Here is a 27928-nt window from a genome sequence, read left to right on the forward strand (position 1 = left end):
CTCCTGCTAAGAAGTACAGGCTGATTTGGACTTGGTCTGTAGCCCAGGCTAGCCCTGAACTTCCAATCATCCTGCTTCAGCAACTCTAGAAAGCTAGGGTGCCACCAAGCCCAGACCAGTCTGAGTTGATCCCAGAAATGACCTATGGCTGTGACTTCTAAGGTCCTTCAGGAACTTGGGAATTAGTCACACATGCAGATCACTGGGTCTCAGCTGTGTTTAAACAAGTCCCACACAACCCGGGCGGTGGTGGCGCATGCCTTTAATCCCAGCCCTTGGGATGCAGAGGCAGGCAGATCTCAGTGAGTTCAAGGCCAGCCTGGTCTACAGAGCGAGATCCAGGACAGCCAGGACTGTTACACAGAGAAACCCTGTCTTGAAAAACAAAAACAAAACAAAACAAAAAACCCACCCCCCAGAAAACCAAGCCCCACAGGAACGGACACTCGGGCCTGACCATCTGTAATGGCTTTGTCTGTTTCATTTTACAGGGAGGAAGCGCAGGGCAGCCAAAGGGAAGTGACTTCCAGAGGCCGGACAGGCCAGAGACAGGACAGGAAGAGCTTGGCTCGCTGACCCACTCGGCCGCTCCAGGAGCTCTGCCGCTCACTCTCCTTTCCAAGGGACATCAAGAGACAGAAAAGGAAAAGTGACCAAGGGTGGTCTCCTGATCTCAGAGGTCTCTACAGGCCTTAGGACCAGGGCTAGATGCCCCCTGAATGGACCGAAGGCCCCCCCTTGTCCCTAACTCAGCACAGTGTGTTTCCTAGGACACACTAGGGACAATCCTGGCTGTGTCCACACCATGCATACAGGTGGCAAAATGGAGAGGTTACAGGCTGGACCAGGACCCAACAACCGCTGTCTCTGGTGCCCACACTTGCTGGCTGGTTATAGCATTGGGATAATCTCTACCTTCCTAAGCTCTGGTCTCCCCTCCCCCCTTTGATGTAGCCCAGGCTAGCCTTAAAGTCACTAGATAGCTGAGGATGAACTTGAACTTGATCCTGCTCCATCTGCCTCCCCAGGGCTGTGGTAACAGGTTTGTATCACTACGCCTGGTTTATGTGGTACTGGAGATGGAAGCCAGAACTCATGAGTGCCAGGCAAGCACTCTGCCAGCTGAGATACAGCCCCAGCCAGTGAGCCCTAGTTTCAGCCATCTGTAAATTCTGTGATCCCAACTGCTCCTTCGAGCATGTCCATGATTGTAGGAGTCTGGCTCCTATGTTGTTAGGTAAAGACCTAAAACATCAGGGACCTCACTCAGTCTGTCCCGACTCAACCCGACATCAACCGAGAACATAATCATGACCACTTCTAACACCAGATATCCTAAGGCCTGCCCCTCCTCCACTCCTCCACGAAGGGGGCCTTTGACTCTTTCCCCATTTTTCCGTTGAGTCACCCCAGCCTCCCCACGGAGGTCTAGGATTGCTGCCTGAATGTCAAGGCCATTTCCCATGGCAAGGACTGGGCCCACAGAGCTAAGTGAGCAGGCGAGGACTGCACCCGTTACCTCCAAGTCTCCTTTGGTGATGGATTCTTCTTCCACCCGGAATTGCAGGTCTTCCACCTTCCTGTGGGCAGGAAAAGAGGCAGAGGTGGGCTTTGGTGGCCAAGGATATGGCTCAGTGGTAGAGCACCTGCCTAGAATCCCCCAGTGAGGGGCTGGGGTGTGGCTCAGTGGTAGAGTACCTGCCTAACACATGGGAGGTCCCTGGTTCCATCCACAGCCCCACTCCTTTGTCTCTATCTCACACACACACACACACACACACACACACACACACACGTGTGCATGCACAAAGGCAAACGTATGTGCACCAGGGCCAGCTATAAAGATGGCAGCATCAGAAGATCTCAGGGACGAAGCTTAAACTTCAAAAGGTCTGTCCCCACATAACCAGGAACTACCTGGAATCCTGTAGTTGAGGAGGGGCAGAACCTTCTGGAAGCCTACTGCACTGAATACAAGCCTCCTTCCTCTCAGGATGGCCATAGAGGACAACAGTCTGAGCCAGGTGTGGTGTGCACAGCCCTGGGAGGTCAAGGCAGGAGGGCTGGGAGGTGGAGGCCAGCCTGAGCTACATAGTGAGACCTTGCCTCAAAACACCAAATCAGGACGGTGGTGGCTCTTCAGCGGGCCTACTGTGCCATGTGGCCCTATCTCAGCAAAGAGGATGAGGAAGGCCAGGGGGCTTCCTGTTTGCTCACTTCACTCTCCTCCTCAAAGCTGAGAGCGGAGGTCCCATCATGCATTTCCTGGGCTGCCCAGTGATGTAGAAGTTCCCCCTGGATCTCACTGCAGGAGTCAGGGGCTCCCTTCGGGGACACATGTTCACCCATACACACGGCAAAGAAGCACAGGCCGGGGACACGGCACTACCTCATACTGCCATTTACAAACGGGGCTTGCTGACACCTGACGGGACCTGTAAGGTAACTGAGGGAAGAAAGCAATGTTTGGACCTGCACCTAGGCCCTTGGTGAACACAGCTCCCATGATGCCTTATTTTGAATAAAAAAAAAAAAAATCATTTGAGCTTGTACATAGTTTATGTATGTGAGTATAGGAGACCATGGTTTGATGGTGTGTGTGTGTGTGTGTGTGTGTGTGTGTGTGTACGTGTATGTGTACGTGTATGTACATGTGTATACATATGCCCAGAGGCCAGAAGAGGACATTGGGTATCCTGTTCTCTCACTCTACCTTATTCTCTTGAGCAGGGTCTCTCACTGAACCTGAAGCTCGACTGGCAACCAGCAAGCTCCAGGGTTCCACGTGGCTCTGCCCCATCCCTCCAACACTAGGGTTACAGGCACATGTGGCCATACCCAGCTTTACACAAGGGCTGGGGATTTGAACTCAGGTCCTACAGTTTGTGAGGAAAGCGCTCTTACCCGCTGAGCTCCATCAGGGTGATGTTCTCTATCACTCTCCACCTTCTTTTTGTTATGGTGGGCTCTTATTATTGTTGTTGTTTTGGTTCTTCTGAGACAATGTCTCGCTCTGTAGCCCTGCCTCGCCTGGAACTGTCTATGTAGACTAGGCTGGCCTTGAACTCACAGAGATCTGCCTGCCTCTGCCTCCCCAGTGTTGTGTGAAAAGGTGCAAGGTCTCTCACTGAATCTGGTGGCGCTAACTGGATAGACCGTCTGGCCAGGGAGCTCTGGGGGGTCTACAGGGCTCTGTACAGCCGGTGCATGGGTTACGGACGTGTGTGACCATGCCTGTCTTATAGCTAGGGATCTGGATTCAGGCCCTTTCACAGCACGCACTTTACCAAATGAGCCATCTCCCAGCCCCCACCTCATGATGCCTTAAAAGGCTGTTTTTTTGTTTTCTGGCATGAGATGCATCGCCATGGGAACCAGATGTGTAGGCCCGGACTACCATCTCATGCAGATATAAATAAACCCTCATTTCCCCTAGTGAGAAGACAGTAACTGCAGGACTCGGCTGAATGCCCAAAACAGATGCAAATGGGGGTGTCAGGACCAGGGGCTGCTGCCAGCATGGGGGAAGGAAGGGCCATACCACAGAAACCAGCACCTCTTGGGAAGGAGGTGACAAGACCCTGCTCTGTATTCCAGCAGGCGACCCAGGAACAAGACAGGCCCTGTGTCTCTGGTTGGGGCTGATGGACAAACGCCTGCATATTTCCATGGGTGCTTCCCACTAGTGTGCTCCTGTTCCTGACCTTTGTTAAGGGCTTTTCTAGGGAACCAGGAGTTGGGGGAACTTCTGCACCATCCCTGGGGTAGTCTCAAAAAATTGACCTATGGGCCAGCAAGATGGCTCAGAGGAAAGGTGCTTGCCGCAAAGCCTGCCGACCTGAGTTTGATCCCCAGGACTCACACAGTGAAAGGAACGGGTGGCCATAAGTTGTTTTCTGATGGCCACACATATGCCCCCTGCCCACCCAATTAGACACAAATAAATTGTTTTTAATTGATAGACAAGCCAGGTGAGGTGGCACACACCTGTTATCCCAGCATTCAGGAGGCTGAGGCAGAAGGATCATGAGTCGGAGGCTAGTCTAAAGCGCACAGGATGACCCTGCCTCATGGGAAAAACAAAAACAAAAATGGAGACTGGGGAGAAAACTCACTCAGTGAACACATGCACACATGAGCGAACATATACACACAAAGTTGTTTTTTGTTTGTTTGTTTTTTTTTCTAAGACAGGGTTTCTCTGTGTAGCCCTGGCTGTCCTGGAACTTACTCTATATAGATCAAGCTGGCCTCCAACTCACAGAGATCCACCTGCCTCTGCCTCCCAATTGCTGAGTTTAAAAGCGTGCACCACCACCGCCTGGCTTTAAGCATTTTTTAAAAAGAACCCAAGGCCACGCTTCCTGCCTAGGGATTAAACTCAGGCGTATGTAGGCTCTACAGGCATTCTCTCACTAGGCTACAGCTCTTTCTTCAGAGGGGTTTAGATAACCCCTTGCTATGTAGCTCTAGCTGGCATGAAACCTGCTATGTAGTCCAGGCTATCCTCAAACTGTCAGCAATCCTCCTGCCTCAGTCTCCTTAGTGCTGGGCTTATAAACCTGAGCCATCATACCTGGTCTAAGCCCTTGCTGTTTTTTTTTTTTTGTTTGTTTGTTTGTTTGTTTGTCTGTTTCGAGACAGGGTTTCTCTGTGTAGCTTTGCGCCTTTCCTGGATCTCCCTCTGTAGTCCAGGCTGGCCTCGTACTCAGAGATCTGCCTGGCTCTGCCTCCTGAGTGCTGGGATTAAAGGCGTGCACCACCACCGCCCGGCGCCTTGCTGTTTTATTTTTTCTTTCTGAGACAGGGTCTTATGTAGCCCAGGCTGGTCTCAAACTCACTACCAAGCTGATCAGGACCCTGAACTCCTGATCTTCCTTCTATCTTCTGAATGTTGAGATTACAGGCATGGAACACCACTCCAGTTTATGTGGTGCTGGGACTCAAACGCAGGGCTTTGTGTGTGCTAGACAAGCACTCTACCAACTGAGCTACCTCCCCGACCACATTTTTTTTTTTTTGCTTGTTTGTTTTTATTTGAAGGCTGTTGTGCTTGGTTGCCCAGGCTGGCCTTGAACTCAGTACATAGCCCAGGCTAGGCTGGAACTACAGATTCCACCTATTTCAGGCCCCAAGTGCTAGGATTACAGACAGGCCTATGCTGCCCCGCCCAGCTCCCCCCGCCCCCCTCATTCACTGGGCTCTGACATGCCGCACTCTGGCCCCGCAGGCGCCTGGCAAGTACCTCCTCTCCTCCTCCAGCTGATTGGACAGGTCCACCTTCTCCTTCCTCACGTTCTCCACCAGCAACCGCGCCCGCTGCAGCTTCTCCTCGGCTTCTGCAACATACTGACCCAGGCAGAGCAAGGCCAGGACAGGGTCAAGTCAGTTCCAGCCTGCTCTTGGGGACAGGACAGAAGCAGGGGAGGTGTAGGAGGGGAGGCCCCTGTTCCCTGCTGGCCCCAGCTAGGCAGAGAGAGTGAACCAGACATGAAGAGGGGAGACCCAGCAGGGAAGGAAGCAGAGGCCCCACGGTGTGTGTGCGTGTGTGTGTGTGTGTGTGTGTGTGTGTGTGTGTGTGATGCTGAGGATTGAACCTATGGTCTATACACACAAGACAAGTGATCTACCACTGAGCTACATATGCCTCAACCCCAATACCTCAACTATCACCAAAGTAGGGGGGAGAAAAATGGCTCAGTGGGTACTGACACCAAGCCTGATGACCAGAGTTCAATCCACGTGTCCGCATGATGGACGGAGAGAACAGATGACCCCAAGTTATCCTCTGACCTCCACTTGCACCTCCACTGTGGCACACACCATCCTCTCTCACAAAATAAATAAATTAAAATGTACCAAAAAGTTTTTAGGAAAAAGAGAAAAACTGGTCAGCTGGTGGTGGTGCGTGCCTTTAATCCCAGCACTCGAGAGGCAGAGGCAGGTGGATCTCTGTGAGTTCGAGGCCAGCCTGGTCTACAGAGTGAGGTCCAGGACAGCCGGGGCTACACAGAGAAACCCTGTCTTGAAAAAGAAAAACAAAGGAGAGAGAAAAACTCAGCCAGGTATGGCGGTTCACCCCTGCAATGCCAGCACTAGGGAGGAGGAGGCATTATAGAAATGTAAAGCGTTTGAGGTTAGCCTGGACAACAGAGTGAGCTCCAAGCCATCCTGGGCTACAAAGGGAGATTCTGTCTAAAAAAACCAACAAAAATAGAAAAGTAAGTCTCCCCTGACCTAGAAAACACTGGTGCTAGAGTACTAAAATCAGGACGCACAGGTTTAAAGGTAGATTCTGAACTTGGTCTTGGCCAAAGGGCTCAGAAGTAGTTATGGGCCTCCCTCCAAGAGGGGTCCCTCAAAGGAATCCTATCTTGGAGCCAAACCTATTAAAATGCAGGCTGTTCTAAAGGGAAGTAAAACAGTCCATCTTGTAGAGGAGCTTGTGGTGAAAACTCAGGAAATAAACAACTCAATAGCTTCAGGAAGTCCCTGAAACTGACAAAATTCACTATGGCCCTTCCCCTGATGGGGAGAGCTCTCAAACAAGACAAGCCGTCTGTGAGAGGCCCAAACCAATTGAGCTCACTAACAGAGACACTTTCCAAGCTGTTGAGCTGGCTATAGGTGGTGCCGTGTGCTCTGGGTTTCCAGCTTTCATGACCATATTTAGCATCTCCAGCCTTTTGGGAAGAGGTGTTCCGAGCACCCTAGAGCCCGCCAGCCACCCACCTGCTCATGCTGTGCCTTCAGCAGGGCAATTTCCTTCTCCACCTCGCAGATGTGGCTGGTGGCCTTGGCCACTTCTGCCCTCTCCAAGTCACGCTCCGCCAGCAGCTGTTCGATATGCTGCTGCTTCTCCTTCAGGGCTTCCTGCAGGGCTGTGGTGCCTGAGATCTTCCGGGCGTAGCGTGAAGAGGTCTCCGTGAGCTGGAGAGAGTGGGCACGGGTGGGACTCGAGATACTGGCGGTGGCGTACGTAGCTCAGCTTGCTCTCCACTGGCCTCACGTAAACTAACACAGAACGGGAAGCCTTGCGCTTTCTTGCCAGTGCCCCGGGATGCCCTAAACTCACTTGCTGATTCACCCTCAAAGGTAACACGATGGCTGAGGTTCCCCTTTCAACAGGGCTGCCTCACCTTGGCCAGATCCACTCTAGACCAAGCGGTACTGAAGTCCTTCCGCCCAAACCCGAGTGGGTTCCTCTCCTCTCCTCACCTAGGGTCCCCGAGAGTCTTTTGGAATTCCCTGCCTGTAACTACCCGACACTGTTTACCCAGGGAAGGTGACCAAGAAACCAGCCGTAACAATAACAAAACATGTAAATGGATCAGTTTTTCCTATGAAAAGATCACACACACCCATCCCAACCCCAACCCCAACCCCAACCGAAGGATGCCTGGAATCAGCAAGCTGGGGACAGAAAGACACTTGACCCTACCTCCACCCTTACTATCAGAGTTCTCCAACTCCCCACCTTCTATACTTACCAGGCCACTACGGCTGGGCCGGCCGCCCACGGAGGAGGCCACGGAGCTGACGGAGCTGATGGAAGAGCTGCTGGGGCTGTGGGTCAAGGCCGAGACGCCCATAGCCATACGTTTGGTCTTCTTGGCCTTGGCTGGACTGGTAGACGGGAAGCCAATTCGGATGACCTTGTGGATGGGTGCAAAAAGACCGAACTTGGGTGGGCACTGGAAATACCTGGGGAGCATGAGAGAGTCAGAGCGATGCCATCATTTCTTGGGGTCTCCCCTGCTTCCTACTCCATCTCAGTGCCCCAAAAGATACAGATTAGGCCCTGCCAGTCACATCCCAAAGTGAAAGTCCTCCACATGGAGGAGTCAGACATGGCGGTGCACACCTGTAATCCCAGCGCTCCAGAGGTGGAGGCAGGGGGTTAGGAGGACCGGACTGCCAAGAACTTACAGCTGGAAATAATATTAAGAAGCCTACTGTCCATCACACAGAAGCAGCAGCAGAATTAAGATGGGAGCTCCCAGGATGCACTGTTCCCAGAGCCTACAAACTAGGATACCCCAGCCGCAACTTCAGTTGCTCTGCCTCCTAGCCTCCTAATGGAGAGCTGGTGCTCTCTATTCCCCGGGAGTGCCTGGCATAGAGAAGAAAAACCCTGAAGTAGACGTGGCTAGAGGATACGGAGTTCAAGGCCAGCCTCTGCTAGAGAGTGAATGAGAAGCTGGCCTGGGCTCCACAGGACCGTTTCAGAAAGGAGGGAGGGATATGAGAGTGCAGGACACCTGCAGCTCTTTTGCATCACTCAGGAAACACAGAGGTAAACAGAGACTCGTGTTTCTGCCTTCCTAGTATTCCCGCCTAACTCGGCCCTGTGTTGTGGCCAAGGGAACACAGAACAGAGGGACTCTCTTAGTGCTTGCCTGTAACAATGACCTCTGGCCTTAGTTCTCGTGTCAATCAAATGGGATGATCATGCTCCCTGCCTAGCCTGACACGCTGCTGGGAGGAAACACGTGCATCAGTGTCTGGTACACACATGGCCACGATTGCTCTGCCCCCTGATCCTCATCCCTTCTGACAATCCTCAGGAGAGCCCACTGTACCTGGTGCCGGCCACAGCCCCATCGTTCTTGCCAAGGGGCTCATCCAGCTCCACGCCACACCACTCGCCTTTGGCAAAGTCCGTCTCCCCGACGTATCGTACCACGCCGGTCTTCGTCCCACCAACCTGTTGGCACATGGAGAGAGGCAGGTCCAGAGGATGCAGGGGACACGGGCTGAGCCTGGCAGAGGGCAGATGAGAGAGAGGAGATACCCACAGACGGCTGGGAGGGACCCGAGTTCCAGTGGGTCACATGACTGCTATGTGGAAGGGCACAGGCTTGGAGAGAGACACACAGATCTGAACTCAAACTCTGCTGTTAAGTTGCAAGAGTTTGGGCAAGCTACAGAACCTCTCCGAATCTCAGCATCTTCATCTACCAAAAGAATTTTTGTGATAATTAAATACTGCATGTACGTAGCATTCTGCGTGATGCTAGAGCCTTGGTAAATGCTCTCAGTAAAAATACAAAAGCACTTTTCAGGGCTGGGGGTGTGGCTCAGTGGCAGAGCACCTGCCTAGAATCCCCCAGTGAGGGGCTGGGGTGTGGCTCAGGGGTAGAGCACCTGCCTAGAATCCCCCAGTGAGGGGCTGGGGTGTGGCTCAGTGGTAGAGCCCCTGCCTAGAATCCCCCAGTGAGGGGCTGGAGGTGTGGCTCAGTGGTAGACCACCTGCCTAGAATCCCCCAGTGAGGGGCTGGGGTGTGGCTCAGTGGCAGACCACCTGCCTAGAATCCCCCAGTGAGGGGCTGGAGGTGTGGCCTAGTGGTAAAGAGCTTGTCTAGCACGCATGGGGTCCTAGGTTCCATTCCAACACCACGGGAAAATTAAAAGCAGGGCTGGTGAGATGGCTCAGCAGGTAAAACCTGTCAGTTGCAACCCTGACAACCTGAGTTCAATCCCTGGAACCCTCAGTAGACAGAGAAAATTGATTTCCAAAGCAGTAGCAGTGCTCTGACTTCCAGATCCATGCTATGACATGCTCGTGCGCACACCTACACACATCTACACACACACACACACACACACACACACACTAATAAATAAAATAGAGGAGGAGCTCCTGAGCCCCCCCTCTCCTAGCTGAGGAGCTACTGGTGGCTGCTGGGGAAGGAAGACTCAGTTTCCTTCCAGAATGTGGCTGCTGGTAGGTGGCCCATGGCTCCACTTCTATGACTAGTTGGATTCAGCAGATCATAAATAGGGCAGTGGTGGCCCACACCTTTAATCCCAGCACTCAGGACACAGAGGCAGGCGGATCTCTGTGAGTTTGAGGCCAGCTTGGTCTACAGAGCCAGATCCAGGACAGGCTCCAAAACTACACAGAGAAACCCTGTCTCAGAAAAACCAAAATAAATAAATAAATAAATAGACATGAAGATGGGGGAGGGACCTGTTGGGGAGGGTCTGGAGAAGTGTGGGGGTGCTGGGGTAGATATGATCAAGATACATTGTATACATGTATGACATTGCCAAAGAATAATTAAAGAGTATTTTCTTTTCTTTTCTTTTTTTTTTTAAAGACAGGGTCTCACTATGTAGCCTGGCTGGCCTGGAACTTACTATGTAGGAGGAGTACCCTCTGCCTCCTGAGGTGTGTGCACCTCCACGCTCACCAAGCAAATGTATGCTTAGAGACTGGAGAGTTGGCCTGGGAGATTGGAATTCAGTTCCCAGTATCCACACAGTGAAACAGTCACCTGTAACTCTAGCTCCCAAAGTCCCGACACCCTTCTCTGGCCTCCCTGGGCACCTGCATTCATGTACACATGTGCACACACACACACACACACACACACACACACACACTTTAAAATTTAAAAAAATCAAAACACAAAAGTATATAGCACTGTTTTAAAAAGTTAATTAAACAAAACTGCAAGCTATACAGACATATAAATTAGAGGCCCAAGTACTAACCAGGTCTGGTCTAATTTCCTTTTGTTGCTGTGATAAAACACCCCGACAAGAAGCAACTGAGGGGAGGAGAGAGTTTATTTAGCTCACAATTCCAGGTCATAGTCTAATACTGTAGGGAAGTCGAGGCAGGACATTGAAACATCACATCTACAAGAGCAAATGCACACATTCCCCCCCCTGGCTTGCTTCTTACACTCAGTTTTCTCTGTTCTTCTACTGTTCAGGATCTCCTGCCTAGGGAATGGTGCCACCCACTGTGGGCTGGGCCTTCCTACATCACTAATCAAGACCACCTCCTTCCCAGACATGTCCATACGCCAATGTGACCTGGATAATTCCTCATGAGACTCCTTTTCCCGTTGATTCTAGGTGATGACAATTAAAAACTAACCAGTACAAAACCAGAAACAAAACAATGACCAGTCCACCAGGAGTTTCTCAGCCTACCTAACGCTGTGACCCTTTAATACAGTTCCTCATGCTGTGGTGACCCCCGACCATAACATTATTTTCCTTGCTACTTCCTAACTGTAATTATGTTACTGTCATGAATCATAATGTAAAGATCTGTGTTTTCTGTCTTACACGACCCACAGGTTGAGAACTGCTGCAATCCACTTTCCAAAGTCCAGAAGCTTCTCCCCCCCCCAAATAAATATCATTTCCTCTTTTGGGTGGGATGATTCTGTAATCGTGCCCATCTCTTTAAATAGCAGGCTTCTGTGCAACTTCTGTTTTAAACTTTTAATGTATTTTTAACTGACACATAAGAATAGCTCGTACTTCACTGGTCCTCATTTTTTTTTTTAACTGACAATAGCTGTTCTTACAAATGGGTACAAATGTGATTGTGTGTACAGTGTCCACATGTCTACAGTGTGCACCGTTCAAATCAGGGAACATTGTTCTATTCCCTGATGTATTCATCCATTTTTTTTTTTAAATAAGGGAGCCTCTGAAGACCCCTCCAATGTTCATGATAAAATACGTTAACAGGGGGCTGGGGATGCAGCTCAGCTGGTAGAGTGCTCAGCTAGCATGCAGGAGGCCCTGGAACCCAACCCTGTGTGCACATTTGTAATCCCAGCACTCAGGAGATAGAGGCAGGAGGATCAGGAGTCCAAGGCCAGCCTTAGATACACAGCAGGCTAATGGTATCATTTCACGTGTGTGTGTGTGTGTGTGTGTGTGTGTGTGTGTGTGTGTGTCTGTGTATGTAAATATATGCTATCGTGAGTTACCATCACCGATGCTGCTTGGAAAACCAGAACTTTTCCTTGTATTTGTTATTTTCACTTGACCTCAGTTCCATTTATTTTATTATTTATTTCACATGACCTCCAGTTCAATTTATTTTACTGAAAATGGCAGGATTCCGTTGTGTGCGTGCGTGCGTGTGTGTGTGTGTGTGTGTGTGTGTGTATAAAATCTCTTTGTGTGTATGTGTTCATGTGACTATGTACATGTACATCCGGGCCAGAGGTCAAGGTCAGGTGCTTCCTCATCTCTCCACCTCAGACAGGGTCTCTCACTGAACCTGGAGCCGAGGGATTTAGCTAGGCTGCTGGTCAGCAAGCCCCAGGGATCCTCCTGTCTCCACCTCGCCAGCTGTGGGATTACAAGCACGCACCCCCACAGTCCGAATTTTTCACCTTGGTTCTGGGGGTTAAATTCAGGTCGTTGTACGACACTTACCAACTGAGTTACTGCCCCAGCCCTTGGCTTGTTGTTCAGACAGGGTCTTGTTCTGCGGCCCAGTTTGGACGGATAATCACTTCATAGCCTAGGCCGGCCTCAGACTCACCATCCATGCCCCCGCCTCTCCCCCTAGAATGCTGGGATCACAGACATGCCTCATCACTTCTGACTTCTCTCAATCTCCTAACCCGTCTGGACACTTTCTTATTTCAGTAACCATGTTTTTCACTCTCCCCGGAGCCCTTTTTTTGCCCCAATGAATATTCATGAACACATGAATATTCATGTGCACATATTTGTCACCACATGAATATCTGCAGTGATATGAATATTCATGGCCCTATATTATTCAGTGGTAGTCTGACGTGCCTTCTCCAATTTCTCAGATGACTGACCATCTTCCCTACGGAAAGTTCTGGATGCCTCTACCACAGAGACTGCCATATTGGCTGCCAGCCTCAGGAGGGTGAAGTGGGAGGCTGGAGAGAAGCTGGGGGTGGGGGACGGCTTGGCCCACAGGATAGAAGAACTCATCTTGTCCTCCAGTCTCAGCCTAAGGTTCACCTAGATCCTCCTGCCTCCACCTCCCAAGTGCTAAGAAGACAGGTAGACACCGGCATGTTGTTTTATGGGGCGCCGGGGATCAAACCCTGGGATCTGTGCTTGCCACGACCACCTGAGCTACAGCCCCAGTCAGAAAGTATTATGGCTGGGCATGGTGTCTCAGCAAGACCAGCCTGGTGTGCACAGAAAATTCTAGGCCAGCCAGGGCTACATGGTGGGATCCTGTCTAAAAAGAAAAAAAGAAAGAACCGGTCTGGATTTAAATGCCCCACCACACACACACACACACACACACACACACACACACACACACACGCACACACACACACGTGTCGAAGGCTTGGTCTCCAGCTGGGGGCACTACTGAGAAGTGACTGATCATGAGGGCACTGACTCATCCATGTTAACCCACGATGAGATCATGGCTAGATGGGCTGTGAGGAGGTGGGGCCTGTTCAGAGGAAGTAGTCACTGTGGGTATTTTGACATCTTGTCCTTAAGCTGTGCACTCGGTTTTCACTCCCCCATCTCACCCTCCCTCTTTCTAGCTACCCCAGGTTACCAGCTCTCTCCCACCATGCCCTTCGGCCATGATGTTTCCCTCCTGACCCAAAGCTATGGAGCTGGCCTACTCTGAATGGAACCCCCGCCCAAGTCACGTGCTTAAACCCATCTTTCCTCTCTTAAAGTTGTTTTCATCTCGGGTATTTCATCACAGCCACAAAAACCTGACAGACACACATGGGAACTGCGACCCAGAAAGGTTAATACACATGCCCAGGGTCACCCAGCAGCAGGCTTCAGAGCCCACATCTTCTCTACTTCTATGTGGTACCAACGAGGAATGTGGTCTCAGCCTGGCCCTTGTTCACGTTCCCTTTGAGTCCCTTGTCCGCTCAGGCCCTGGGGGTCCAGCTTATCCATGAGGGGGTGAGGGGTAGAAGACAGAGAAGGGGTGTACCCAGCCGGGTACCACCCACACTTACCAGCACACGGTCTCCCAGGTGGAGGTCCTTGTCACCACGCTTCACAGAACCGCTGTCCGACAGGTTGGAGCCAGACTCATTGCCTGTCTTCACGGAGCTGTTAAGAACACTCTCCCGCAGGGGGATGACGCGGCTGGTGAGCGGGGGCGTGGCGGTGCCCGAATGCAAGGACAGGTTCTGGGCAGTGAGGGATTCCACGGAGTGGGCGTCGCTGCCCGAGCCCTCAGCTGTGGGCTGGCGGGTCAGCTTGGAGGGCCGCGTGAAGATGCCCTGCAGAGCCGGGCACTCGAAGTAGCGCACGCCCCCCACGGCTCCATCGTTCTTGCCCACCGGGTCGTCCAAGACCACGCCGGCCCACTGGCCTGGCGCAAACTGGGTCTCCCCCAGGTACTGCACCACGCCCGGCTTCACACCGTTCACCCACACCCTTTCGCCCACCACAAAGTCCCCCAGGAAGTCATCACCCACTTCAGCTGCCTTCGGCTTCTCAGAGACCGCGCTGGTGGCTCCAGCCGAGGAGGGGCCCGAGGCCTGCTTGTGCAGGGGAGACCCTGTGGATAAGTTAAGAGGCAGTAGTTAGGGCTAGCCTGGGAGCTGGAGGATGTCCTGTGATAGTTGTCTGACGGGGAAACTGAGGCAGGCATGGTCAGCAGTATGACCTGTGTAAGGCTTATTCTTCCTTCTGGACAGTGGGTAACTCAGTTTTTTCCTTTTTTCTTCTGGCTCCCACCCAAGGGTGTCCAGTGTCTGAGTTTTTTCAGGGACACACTGCCACCTACAAGGTCCACACTGGAGGGAGTGTGGCTGACAGGGTAAAGCACTTGCATGTGAGGCCTGGGTTCCATCCTCAGGGCCTCAAAAACAAAACAAAACAAAACAAAAGTTGGACTGGTGGGATGGCTCAGTGGGTAAAGGGGCTTGCCACCAAGGCTAATGACTTGAGTTCAATCCCCGGGATCCACATGTTGGAAAAAATCAACTTCTACAAGTTGTCCTTTGACCTCCAGATGTGTGCCATGGAATTCAGGCCGACCCTCCCTTCCATAATAAATAAATGAATGCAAAACAATTCTGGAGGGCTGGAGAGAGGGCTCATCGGTTAAGAGCACTGGCTGCTCTTCCAGAGGGACCAAGTTCAATTCCCAGCAACCACATGGCAGCTCACAACTGTTTGTAACTCCAGTTCCTAGGGATTCAACACCCTCACACAGACATGAATTTGGACAAAACACCAATGCACACAAAATAAAATCAAACTAAATCTTTAAAAAAAAACTGAGCCAGCAGTGGTGGCATATGCCTTTAGTCCCAGTACTCAGGAGGCAGAAGCAGGTGGATTTCTGAGTTCAAGGCCAGCCTGGTCTACAGAGTGAGTTCCAGGACAGCCAGGGCTACACAGAGAAACCCTGTCTCAAAAAACAAAAAACAAACAAACAAACAAATAATAAAATCCTGTAAAGTGTGCTTGGCAGGCCTAAGCAACTATGGGTGATAAACCTGTAAAGCCCTTGGTGGTGACCAACCCACCTTAGTCCCACTGAGGACTCCACTTTACCTGTCCTCTTTGTTTAAAACACAAGAAGGGGCTCCGGAGTTTCGGGGACCCAGTGTGGCTATTCTTAGAAAAAAGCTACCCGCTCAGCTGTCCCTACCCTCAGCTGTCCCAGCCCACAGGACCCTCAGATAATCTCTTCTGACCCCTGCCTCTCCCAGGGGTCACAGGTTCTCCAACCAATTGCTTCAACAGCTGTTACAACTCAGGTCACAAGTCTGTGATGCCATCAGAGAGTTTCTTTGATTTATTTTTTTCCCCTTTTAGCCTCCCCTGTTTGGCCCCTCCAGCTGCCCCTGCCTCACAGGGACCAAACCCCTTTCAAGTTCCCCACAGAGACAGGCAGGGAGATATTGGCTGCCTGGGGATGGGAGAACAAGGGATGCCCCAACACAGCACCCTATCCCCAGATTTGTAACATATTAGCCAGGCTTGGTTAAACCCCCTCCCTAAATTGGTGCCTCTTTCCCCAAGAGACAACTAGGTAAGATATGTGTGTGTGTGTGTGTGTGTGTGTGTGTGTGTGTGTGTGTCTATATCTATCTATCTATCTATCTATCTACCTACCTACCTACCTATCTATCTATATCTCTATCTCTATCTATCTATCTATCTATCTATCTATCTATCTATCTATCTATCTATCTACCTACCTACCTATCTACCTACTTACCTACCTACCTACCTATCTCCAGAGTACTGTTGGGCTCTGATTTTTTTTTTTTTAATTTTTTGAGATGCTCTCACGTAACCCAGGCTGGCCTCAAACTCCCTATATAGCACATGATAGCTTTGATCTTTCTGCCTCCGCCTCATGAGTGCTGGGATTACAGATGTGCACCACCATGCCTGATTTACGGGATGCTGGGGATGGAGCCCAGGGCTTCCAGCTTGCTAGGCAAACACAATACCAACTGGACCACATTCCCAGGGCCTTTCTGTTGTTTGTTTTTAGAATCAAACTACATAGCCTTAGCTGGCCTTGGGTTCACCATGCAGGAAAATCTAGCCTTCAATTTACAGCAACCCACCTGCCTTATCTTCCCCAAGATTTTAGGCGTGAGGTCACCAAGTCTATTGGTACTGACAATCTATGCCAGGGGCAGGTAGTGTGTGTAGTTAGAGCTCTTAAGATCTGTCAAATGGACTGGGCGGTGGTGGCGCATGCCTTTGATCCCAGCACTCAGGAGGCGGAGTCAGGAGGATCTCTGAGTTTAAGGCCAGCCTGGTCTACAAATCGAGTTCCAGAACAGCCTGGGATACACAGATAAACCCTGTCTCAGTGAGGAGGGGGAAATAAAAACCCAAACAAAACATCTGGCACATGGATGATTCCCTTGGCCCACATCCTCACAGAATCACCTGAGGGTGGATCCTGGACCTAATACTGTCTCTGAGGCGCCCATCATTGCACACAGTGTCCCAGTAACCCCAGGAAGGCCAAGGGCCAGCCACATCGGGTTGTGCACACCTGTCATTCCAGAACTGGGGTTGGCTTTAAGCGGGAGGACTTCTGAAGCCAGCCTGAGCTACTGACAGAGTCCGAGGTTAGACCAGGCAATTCCGTGAGAGCCTCAGCTAGGCTTCCGTGACATGCAAGCAATCTACTGTCTTCCTGGACAGAGATTCCCTTCGTGAGAAAGGCACAGCAGAATTTATCTTGAGTGGCTGGGTGTGGTGGCCCGACACTTCAGAGGGGCAGGATGAAGGATCAAAAGTTAAGGGTCATCCCCCACCTATACATAAGTCTGAAGCCAGCCTGCCCAGGTTACATGAGAAGTTGTTTCAGACTTTGTTGTTGTTAAGGCAGGTTTTAAGTTCAAACTAAACCCAGTCTGGTAGCGCATGCCTTTAGTCTTTAATCCCAGCACACAGGAGGCTGGTGGATTTCTAACAGTCTAAGGCCAGCCAGGTCTACATATTGAGTTCCAGGCTCATCAGGACTACATAGTGAGACCCTGTATCAAAAAAAATAAAGTTCTAAGTGGAGCTTTAATGCAAAGGACTAAGGCCAAAGTGAGGGAGGGAAAGAGCTGGCTGGTTCAACAGCAGGTGTAGAGCTCAGTGTGGGGACCCAGATGGCACTGTCTTCTGCATGAAGATTTGCCTTGTCTTGTGCAGGGGGCAAGCCTTTTCTTCCTCTCTCTCTCTCTCTCTCTCTCTCTCTCTCTCTCTCTCTCTCTCTCTCTCTCTCTCTCTCTTTCTCTCTCTCTCTCTCTCTCTAACAGAGGCCAGAAGAGGGCAGGGAATGGCTGGGGCTAAGCTTACAGGCGGTTGCGAGCTGCCAGCTGTGGGTGCTGGGAACCGAGCTCTGGAAAAGCAGCAAGCGCTCTGTAGCACGGAGCCATCTCCAGCCCCTCACCTTGTTTTCTGAGGCAGGATCTCTCACTGGGCTTGCCAAGTTATCTGTCTCCACAGCGCTGGGATTACAGCGCATGTACACCACCTCACCTGATTGTTTTTTTTAAGTGTCTCCTAACCTAGGCTAGCCTGGAATTTGCTATGGAGCTAAATATGACCTTGAGCTTCGGATCTTTTTCCGTCTCTGCCTCTGAAGTCCTGTGATTACAGGCATCACCGTGCCTTGTTTATGTGATGTCAGGGATGAAATCCACAGCTTTCTATAAGCTTGGTCAACAGAGTCCCGTTCCAGCCCCACCCCCCCAATATGTTTTTTTTTTTTTTTTTTTAAACATAGGTTTTGGGGCTTGAACTCAGGTCCTCATTCTTGGTCTGAACTATTTGTCCAACCCCGGCAGGGCTATTCCTTACCTGCCAAGACTCAGCCAGGAGGGACCCCATCAATGAGCAACTACTACTGGCCAACCCTGTGGTCACAAGGAGGTCACAGGGGAGGACAAATGAGGGCCAGCAAGGGATGGGGAAGGGGTGGGGACATACAAGAAGAGAAGTTGTAATTCAGCCAGCTGAGGATAATGAAGGAAGGGAGCCAGAGCCCTGGGGTGTTGGAGGGAAGGGATGCTCAACTCTGAATGAGGTTCCTATAATCTCTTGCCTCAGGAAGTTACTGGGCTCCTCAGAGCCTTGGAGAAGAAATCTTCCCCATCTACTCTGTCAAAAGGCCAGGGCAGGGCCAGTGAGGTGGTTCAGTGGGTAAAGGTGCTTGCTGCCAAGACTGACTGAAGTTTGATCTCAGGACCAAGATGGTGGAGGGTGGGAGAACTGACCCATCCAAGTTGTCCTTTGACCTCCCTCCATAAGCACACCATGGTGCATGTGTGTGGTGTACACACACACACAAATAAACGTATAGATAAATAAATATCTGATCTAAGGTGCTGGAGAGATGGCTCAATGGTTAAGAGCACCTACCGCTCTTTGCAGAGGAGCCAAACTGGGTTCCCAGGCCCCACACCGTGTGGCTCACAACTGCCAGTAACTCCAGCTCCGGGGGATCCAATGCCCTCTGCTGGAGTCTATGGGCACCTGCACTCACATATACATACCCACACACAATACATACGCACAGAACAGACAGACAGACAGACACACACACACACACACAGAGAACAGACACATAACTGAATAAAAATATTTTAAAACATGTAATGTTAATTATTTTTAAAAAAGCCAGCCCAGTCTTCACTTCCCACATTCTAACTTTGCTTTATTCATGGAGCGATCCCGCTCTTCTGGAAGGGCTTTGTGGGGCTGTGAACGTGACCCCACTGGTAGAGTGCATACATGAAGCCTACTTCCAACGGCACAGGAGCTTGGTGTGATGACCCATGCCTGTTACCACGGCACTTTGGAAGTAGAAACCGGAGGGTCAGGAGTTCATCAAGGTCATCTCTGATTATATACAGTGAGTTCAAGACCAGCCTAAGCTACAAGAGACCCTGTCTCAAAAAAAAAAAAACCCCAAAAAACAAAAAACAAACAAACAAACAAAAAACCCCAAAACACATACACACACACACACAAAGGTTAAAAAAAAAAAAAAAAGCTGAGGAGATGGCTCAGTGGTTCTGTGCTCGCTCTGTAAGTCTGAAGACCTGAAGCTGGATCTAAGAACCACTGTAATGCCAGGTGGCCACATGTCACTCCAGCCTCAGAAGGTGGAGACAGAAACCCTGGTGGAGGATGGGTATGAGAATGGCCATATCGATGAGCTTGGAGTTTGACTGAGAGACCCTGCCTCAGTGAATAAGGTGGAAGAGAGATGAAGAAGAATCCCACAGTAGCCCCAGGTCCGCACAGGCATGCCCATACATGCAGGTGCACACCAACATGCATATATATATATATATATATGTGCACACGGGCCTTACCAGTACCTATAGACCCTGGGATGAATGTGGTTTTTGCCCTGATGGCCTTGGATGGAAGAAAAGTATCCCATGCTAAGTCCTGGGCCTTCCAGGAGGCGGTCACCTCTCTGAATGCTCCGTGGGACACAGTTCTAGTAACACAGGATGCTAAGCTCAAATAAGAAACACCTTGAGGGGTTAGGGATTTAGCCCAGTGGTAGAGCGCTTGTCTAGCAAGTGCACGGCCCTGGGTTCAGTCCTCAGCTCCAGAAAAAAAAAAAAAAAAAGAAAGAAAAGAAAAAAAGAAAGAAAGAAACACCTTGAGCTGGGCAGTTGTGGCACACACCTTTAATCCCAGCACTCGGGAGGCAGAGGCAGGCAGATCTCTGAGAGGCCAACCTGGGCTACAGAGTGAGTTTCAGGAAAGGTGCCAAAGCTACACAGAGAAACCCTGTCTCGAAAAAACAACCCCCCCCCCCCAAAAAAAAAGCGTCTCACACCAAGTGAAGGGTACTTTCCCTGCGGGACTTCTCGGAGCCTTTTAACATGTTAATGAGCACCCTAACCACACAAGAAGGGTTATGAATATGAGTCTCTGATGGGTTACTGAATCTGCAATACCAAAGCAGGGAAGGTGTGTCACCCGGCCCCGGATACAGCAGTTTCTTCTTGGTACCACCTGAGGAGGTGTGTCTGTCTACCCGTGCCAACTCCCAACAACCCGTCACACAACAGCAGCCTCGGACGGCCCCTCTCTTAACCTCTCTCCCCCTCCCCCGACTCCGTGGTGCTGTTTTCTCAGTTTGCACAGTCTACCTGCTGAGCTACTGGACTTCAGCTCCGGGAGCTGGATATACACCAGCCCCCCTCCAGACAGACCGTCCATCCTTAGTGGCTCCCCCCCCCCCGCTCCCCCCACACACACCTCAAAAACATACATACATGGCCTAAAGCCCCCAGTGGTTTTCTGTTCCAAGCCTCTCCCTCTCCCCAGGGGCTCTCAAAGACACGGGTCACGAAGGAAGGAATGACAGAACCTCCCCGGAATGACATCCTCCTTCAATCAGCCTTTGGACCGTTCCCACCCATATGGTGATCAAGGAAGGCTGAGTCTGCCCCTCCGATATCAGAAGAGAGCCCTCTGCAGACTGCACACCCCCACCCTGTGGCACCTAGCCAGCGACGCTGCCTCTGTACCCTGCTTCCCTGAAGGCATTCTCCATCCGCTTACTCTGGGTCCAGGAGTGCTCAGCATCCTTCCAACAGTCAAATGCCACTCACGAGCTCCCGCTGTCTCCCCACCCCCACTACTCGGGGCCGCAGACCGCTGGGGTACCCCGGTGGGGGTGGGGAGGGGATGTGACAGGCTTCTTACCCTGAAATGAGCAAAGCCAGCTCCCCATGGAGAAGCTTCAGGCACTGGCCATAGGGTCCGGCAGGCAGGCAGGCAGGCAGGCGCTGGCCTTGGTCCCCGCCTCCCGGATCGATAGTGAACAGAACGTCAGGAGTATTAGGAGGTAGCCCTGCCCCCTGCCACACAGCCCAGGAAAAGCTCATCTTGGCTTCCCCATCCTGACACCATTAAAAAGTTTAGGATGTGGTCAGGGGAGGGAGTGGAGGAGCCGGCCTTGAAGGAACGTTCTTGACCTTGGCTGATTGAAAGTAGTTAAGGGCAACAGGCCTGGTCCTCCAGTGATTCAAACAACATCTCAGACTAGGCACTCAAGTGATGAGCAGGGAGTGGAGGAGCAAGCATACCTCAGTCCCCAGGAGGGTGAGGCAGGAGGATTGCCACAGATCTAAGCCAACTTGGATTACACAGGAAAACTATCTCAAAACAAGAGGACAGTCAGGGCTTAGAGGCACTTGCCGCCAAGTCTGACAACCTGAGTTCAATCCCTGGGACCCACACGGTGGAAGGAGAGAACCAGCTCCCACAAACTGTCATCTGACCTCCACACACCTGCTGTGGCATGTGTGCCCGACCACATGCATACTACACACCTACGCATGTAAAATAAGTAATAGACAAATATATCTAAAATAAGTAAACATACATCTGAGGGGCTCAGACGTAGCTCATTGATAGAGCACCTGCCTAGAATCCCCCAGTGAGGGACTGGGGGTGTGGCTCAGTGGTAGAGCACCTGCCTAGAATCCCCCAGTGAGGGGCTGGGGTGTGGCTCAGTGGTAGAGCACCTGCCTAGAATCCCCCAGCGAGGGGGTGGGGTGTGGCTCAGTGGTAGAGCACCTGCCTAGAATCCCCTAGTGAGGGGCTGGGGTGTGGCTCAGTGGTAGAGCACCTGCCTAGAATCCCCCAGCGAGGGGGTGGGGTGTGGCTCAGTGGTAGAGCACCTGCCTAGAATCCCCCAGTGAGGGGCTGGGGTGTGGCTCAGTGGTAGAGCACCTGCCTAGAATCCCCCAGCGAGGGGCTGGGGTGTGGCTCAGTGGTGTAGGATGAACTATCTCTTTGGGTTATTCAAATTCGACAAGATGAATGCTATGACAGGTAGGTGACAAACACAACCGGGAAAGTCACTCCAGGCCTGCCTGAATGACAGAGCACAAGGGCTGTCTGTGGCCATACTCTTTGCTTGGCAATCCCAGGTTCCCAGCTTCCCAGCACATCTCCCACGGGCCAGAAGGGACTTCTTAGGCAGTGCATTGGGAGGAGACTCCAGAGGCTAGGGCTGTGGTTCAGTGGTAAAGCATTTGCTATGCACGCACGAGGACCTGAGTTCAAATCCCCAGGACCCAGGTAAAGCTGGGCATGGTCATGCACCTCAGAGCTTGGACAGCACCAAGGGTGATGGAGACAGGAAAATCCTTGGAAGCTCATGGGCCAGCTAACCTGGTGTAAACAGGGAGATGATAGGAGATCCTGTTTCCTGTGAATCCTAGGCCAGTTAAGATGACACAGTAAGAGCCTATCTCCAAAAGAAAGAGAGAAACCCTCACCATGAAGCTACACAAACACCTACGCAGTCCTCTGACCTCTGCATTGCGCTATGCACATCTGGATTCCCATGTACACCGGCACATGAACACACACATACACAAGACTAAAAGGAGACTCTGGAGAAAGGCCGCCGTATACATCCCAACAGAACCTTCCTACCCAGCGCAGAACAGAGTGGAGGCCACACCCAGCAGGCGCCTGGAGTCATGAACCCCTTTCTCCTGTTCACAGCCCAGGACAGATGCTAACATCATCCTGGGTCCCGCTGACAGGGCCTCCCCAGAGCATCCTCCAGGGGTGCTCCATCCTACCCACGCTCCTCCACCTAGCTCCACACCCGCCCACCTATGAAACCTCCTCGACTTGTATTCCAGGGAGATATCTGCCCTTGAAGTCTCTTCCCTGGGACCCTGCTGCATCCTGTGTCATGCTTCTGGGTACCAATACAGACCTTCTCTGCTACACGTGGCATCCATCCAGGCTGTTTCCCGTGCCAGACCCTCTCTGCCCAAAGCTGACATCATGCCTTGGGAGGGAGCCACAGCCTTGCTTCCCAAGGCAGGCGCCAACTCACACATGGCTCTCTCAAATCGTCCTGGGAGTCCCCCGCAGAGTCCCAGTCTCCTCAACGCTTTGTGTTATTGACTGATGTATCTGTTCTGAGACAGGGTCTCATATATCCCGAGCTAGCCTCAAGGATAACCTTGAACTCTTAACCCTTCCCCTATTTCCCACAGGCTGGGATGACAGATGTGCATTACATCTGGTTTACACAGTGCCGAGGACGGACTCCAGAAGCCTCGTGCATGCTGGGTAATACCCTACCAACTCAGCTACATTTCCAGACACTGTTGGTTTATTTTTTGAGACCAATTATTTAGCCCAGGCTAAATATCAAATATTTAGCCCAGGCTAGCCCTCATCACACAATCCTCCTGCTTCAGCCTGAGTGTTGGGGATTACAGAAATGTACCACCATGCCTGGGACCTCCTCCATCACTTTAGAGAGCAGAAGGCCAGTCCCATGGGTGGCCGGGAACCTAAAGGGCCAGCAGGAACAGGAACTGTTTTCCTGGGCTCTCCTATTCCTATCCCTAGCACTTGTTAGTTACCATGGCTCCTGGCACTGACACCCTAAATTACGGTAGAGCCTTTGCCTCAGATGACCCAGTGGGAGACTTGGGGTGTGGCTCAGTAGTAGAGCACCTGCCTAGAAGTCTCCCCACCCCTGTGAGGCGCTGGAGAGGTGGCTCAGTGGTGGAACACCGGCTTGGCATGTGTGAGGCTCTGGATTAAATCCCAGACACTAGGGAAAAAAAAAAAAAAAAAGAAAAGAAAATGGGGCCTCACTGGATGGGGAAAGCCAATGAAGAAAGAACCCAGAAGAAGACAATGGGCCTTTCTCCCTGAAGGTCACGTCCTGGCCTAGGGCCAGGCTGGCTGGTACACTTCCCCAACCCCCGGGTTCCACAGAGCCACCTCTGCTGGAGTAAGCCTACGGGGAGCTTGTGGCTAATCTGGTCTCTTTGTGTTTAAATGTTTTTTAAAAAAGATTTATTATTTATTTATTTATTTATGTATGTATATATTTATTTATTTATTATGTATACAGTATTCTGTTTGCTTGTATGCCTGCAGGTCAGAAGAGGGCACCAGATCTCATTACAGATGGTTGTGAGCCACCATGTGGTTGCTGGGAATTGAACTCAGGACCTCTGGAAGAGCAGCCAGTGCTCTTAACCATCTCTCCAGGCCCTTAATATTTATCTTATGCCTATGGGTGTTTCATTGCACATAAGTATGTGCACCATGTATGTCCAAGTGTCTGACCAGAAGAAGAAGGCACTGGATCCTCTGGAACTGGAGTTCCAGACGGTTGTGAGCCACCGTGTAAATGCTGGGAGCTGAGCCCGGGTCCTCTGCAGGAGCAGTAAGAACAAGTGTTCTTAACCACTGAGCCATCCTTCACTCAGCTCCTGGAATTCCGTGTCTGTTGCTACGTGTATGTATATATGCTGTTGGTTGTGTGCGCACACCGGGGTTGAGGTTGGGAGTTGGGGTTTGGGGTGTGTGCTATAGTTCTTGGAAGACATCTTGCGTGGTCATTTCTCTCTCTACATCATGTGGGTCCAGGAATTGAGCTCATTAGCCCAACAAAGCAGTTTTTCAACGCTACCATTACTCAGCACCCTCAAGCTCCGCCCAGGAAATGACCCTTGAGTACTGAATCAGGACAGTGGCCCTGTGGCCTCCCCATGACAGGCAGAGAGCATGCATCCTTCGCCTGGATGACTGTACATTTGCTCTCTGGCTTGGTTTTCCTGTCAGCAGTCTATGCTCACGGCGAAGCTAATATACTCGGGGGTCCCCTAGGCCACACCCTACATAGCTCTTCCCATGCTGGAAAGACATCTGAATCCCTGGCCTTCATCTCTGATACCTCCCCAACCTCAGCTTCCAATCCTTTTCACAGATGTGTCTTTGTGTATGTACATATTCATGTTGTACGTGCACGGACATGGTGTCTGCATGCAGAGGAGGCTGGAGGTCAGTACTGAGTGTCGTAGTTACTATTTCTGTGATAAAATACCCTGACCAAAAGCAACTTAGGGAGGAAGTTTTAGTTCCGAAGTTCCAGGTCATGGTCAATCACAGCAGCGAAGTCAAGGCGGGAACTTGAACAGCTGGTCACAACACATCCATAATCAAGAGGCGAGAGAAAGGAATGCCTGCATACTTAATGCTCAGCTGGCTTCCTCTACTCTCATACAGTCCAGGGCCCCCAACCAGAGACCAGTGCTGCCCACTTTCAGGCTGAGTTTTCCCAGGTCCAAGAACAATCAAAATAACCCCAACAGACAAGTTCATAGGCCAATTCAATGTAGACAATCCCCCATGAGACGCTCTCTTGCCATGAAATTCTAGAGCGTGTCAAGTTGACAATTAAAACTAACCACCAAGCCAAGTGGTGGTGGTGACAGTGCACACTTTTAATCCCAGCACTCAGGAGGCAGAAGCAGGTGGATCTCGGTAAGTTCGAGGCCAACCTGGGCTATAGAGTGAGTTCCAGGACAGCCTGTCTAGGAAAAACAAACAAAAAAACAACAACTAACCACCACATTGGGTATCTCCTTTTACTACTTTCGACCTTATTCTTTGAGACAGGGTCTGTCAGTCTGTCTGTCTGAACTTGGAACTGGCCAGTTCAGCTAGACTGGCTGGCCAGCAAGCCCCAGGGGTCCTTTAGTTGAACTGCCAGGCCCTGTTTTCCCACAAGTGCCGGGGGTCCAAACTCAGGCCCTTATGCTTGTGTGGTAAACACTTTACCAACCGAGCCATCCCCCAGCCCCAAGATGGGTCTTATTTCTGCACAACACCCCCCCCTCAAATTAAGTTCGGGCTTTTACACCACCATTCCAGCCCTCTGCAGGATCACTTCCACCTCCACCTCCAGCTCCTTGTTTAGTTTGTTTGTGTTTCTGAGACGGGGTTTCTCTGTGTAGCCCTGGCTGCCTGGAACTCACTCTATAGACCAGGCTGGCCTCGAACTCAGAGATCCGCCTGCCTCTGCCTCCCGAGTGCTGGGATTAAAGGCGTGCGCCCTCCTAGGTTCTTCTGGAATGCCTCCCATGAGTACGAGGGGATCTGCCATCTTGGAGGGGAACCTGGGCTGCACCGTATTCTAGTTGGTGGACTCCAAACCTCTGGGACAATCCAATGAGATGCAGATCCTATAAGATCCTATACTGCTGGGTGAAGTGAAATGCAAGGAGGGACTGTGTGGAGATGTTTCTCACTCTGGGTACTCCTCAAAAAGAAGAGGAAGAAACCATCAACATTGTCAACAGAAAAGATACAGAAAGAATCTCCAGCTGGGTGTGGTGGCTCCACCTGTAATCCCAGCACTGGAGGATGAGGCAGGAAGGACGCGAGTTCAAGGCCAGCTTGAGCTGTTAAGATCTGGTCTCGAAAACTAACCAAACTATTTCTGATTCTAGTATACTCTCTATGATAGTGTTAACTGTCAATGTGAGAGAATCTAGAATCTCCCAGGAGACAGGCCATCTCACAGGGCATGCCTGTAGGGATTACCTTGATTCTGTTAACCAATATAAGAAGACTCATTTTAATAGTGGGTGGGGCTATTCCCTGAGCAGGGAGTCCTGAGCAGAGATGAACAGTAACATTCATGCACCTCTGTTTCTTAATTATGGGTGATAATATGACCAACGGTTTCCAATTTCTGTCACCTGGATTTCCTCACCATGAGGGACTTCTCGAACTGTGAACCCAAACCCAACCTTTTTCCCTTAAGTTCCGCCTGGGTATTTTATCACAGCAACAACAAACAAAACCTCAGAGATCTCTTGTGGTTTAAAATCTCGCCGTTGGAGTTGAGCATGTAGCTCGGTGGGTAGAGGGCTTACCCATCATGCCCAAGGCACCGGGCTCCATTCCAAGCACCACATAAACTGGGCACTGTGGCGCACATCGGTACTCTTAGCGCCTAAGAAGCGGAGGCAAGAGACTCACTGAATGCCTGAGGCCAGCCTGGGCTACCCAATGAATTTCTGAGCCCTGTGAGTGACATGGGCTACTTCTGAGTTACCCACACGCCTGTAAGTGACCCCAGGAAATTCACAGGCTCATCATGCTGGACTCGGTGGAATCCTTATTTTGCTCTGTTGCTGATGTCCTAGCTGAGTGGGATCCACGTTTGCTCTTGTCTCCCCAGGAAAAGTCTCCAGGCTGCAGCTCCCCCTTCCGGCTCTCGGCCCCACATACCTTCCTTGGAGCCACTGGCTGATGCCACCACCGAGGATGAAGCTGACCCGATGGACGGCCTGCCCACGGGACTCGAGTGCTTGCCCCCTCGGCCAGGGGGCTTCAGCCCACTGGGCTTCTGCATGGTGGTTGCCACGAGGAGGGCAGACGAAAGGCAGATGGCGGTCACATCCTCCCTGCCATCCTTGGTCACCTGTGGACAGAACACAAGAGGGATGGAGTCAAAATGTCCTCACTAGGAGGTGGGAAGGTGGCTGTGGGTCCCAGTGGTCCTGAAACGGACCAAGGCCCATCAGAGGACGCCAGTATTCCCTCTCTGTTTTGTTTGAGATAGGGTATCATGTGGCCCAGGCTGGCCTCAAACTCACACAGTAGAGAAAGACACTGAGTTCCTGTCTTCACCTCCTGAGTGTGGGTGTTACAGATGCTAGCCACCACACCTGATTTACTCGGGTCTAGGGATGGAGCTCAGGGCTCTGTGTGTGCTGCACGGGCCCTCCATTCCCTCGATCTGTTTTTTTCTGACACAGAGTCTCACTATATCTCCTAGACTGGATCTTCCAATCCTAAGCCAGCCTCCTGAGTGTTGTGATTACGAGTGTGCCTCACCAAG

General features: G+C 51.3%; 1 protein-coding gene across 2 annotated transcripts in view; it reads right to left on the reverse strand.

Annotated features, from left to right (window-relative positions):
- The window catches only part of Clip2 (CAP-Gly domain containing linker protein 2), a 46169-nt gene extending 18730 nt beyond the window's left edge, over positions 1-27439 (reverse strand). For both annotated transcript variants that reach the window (XM_059248839.1, XM_059248838.1), the window contains exons 1-7: positions 27316-27439; positions 13749-14299; positions 8583-8707; positions 7491-7704; positions 6733-6930; positions 5246-5349; positions 1520-1580 (exon numbers count right to left, since the gene is read on the reverse strand). In XM_059248839.1, coding sequence (XP_059104822.1) covers positions 1520-1580; positions 5246-5349; positions 6733-6930; positions 7491-7704; positions 8583-8707; positions 13749-14299; positions 27316-27439 — 1377 coding nt within the window. The remainder of the gene's footprint in view (positions 1-1519; positions 1581-5245; positions 5350-6732; positions 6931-7490; positions 7705-8582; positions 8708-13748; positions 14300-27315) is intronic.
- Between the last annotated feature and the right edge of the window lie 489 nt (positions 27440-27928).

This window comes from Peromyscus eremicus, chromosome 23 (assembly GCF_949786415.1).
Source record: "Peromyscus eremicus chromosome 23, PerEre_H2_v1, whole genome shotgun sequence".
NCBI lineage: Eukaryota > Metazoa > Chordata > Mammalia > Rodentia > Cricetidae > Peromyscus > Peromyscus eremicus.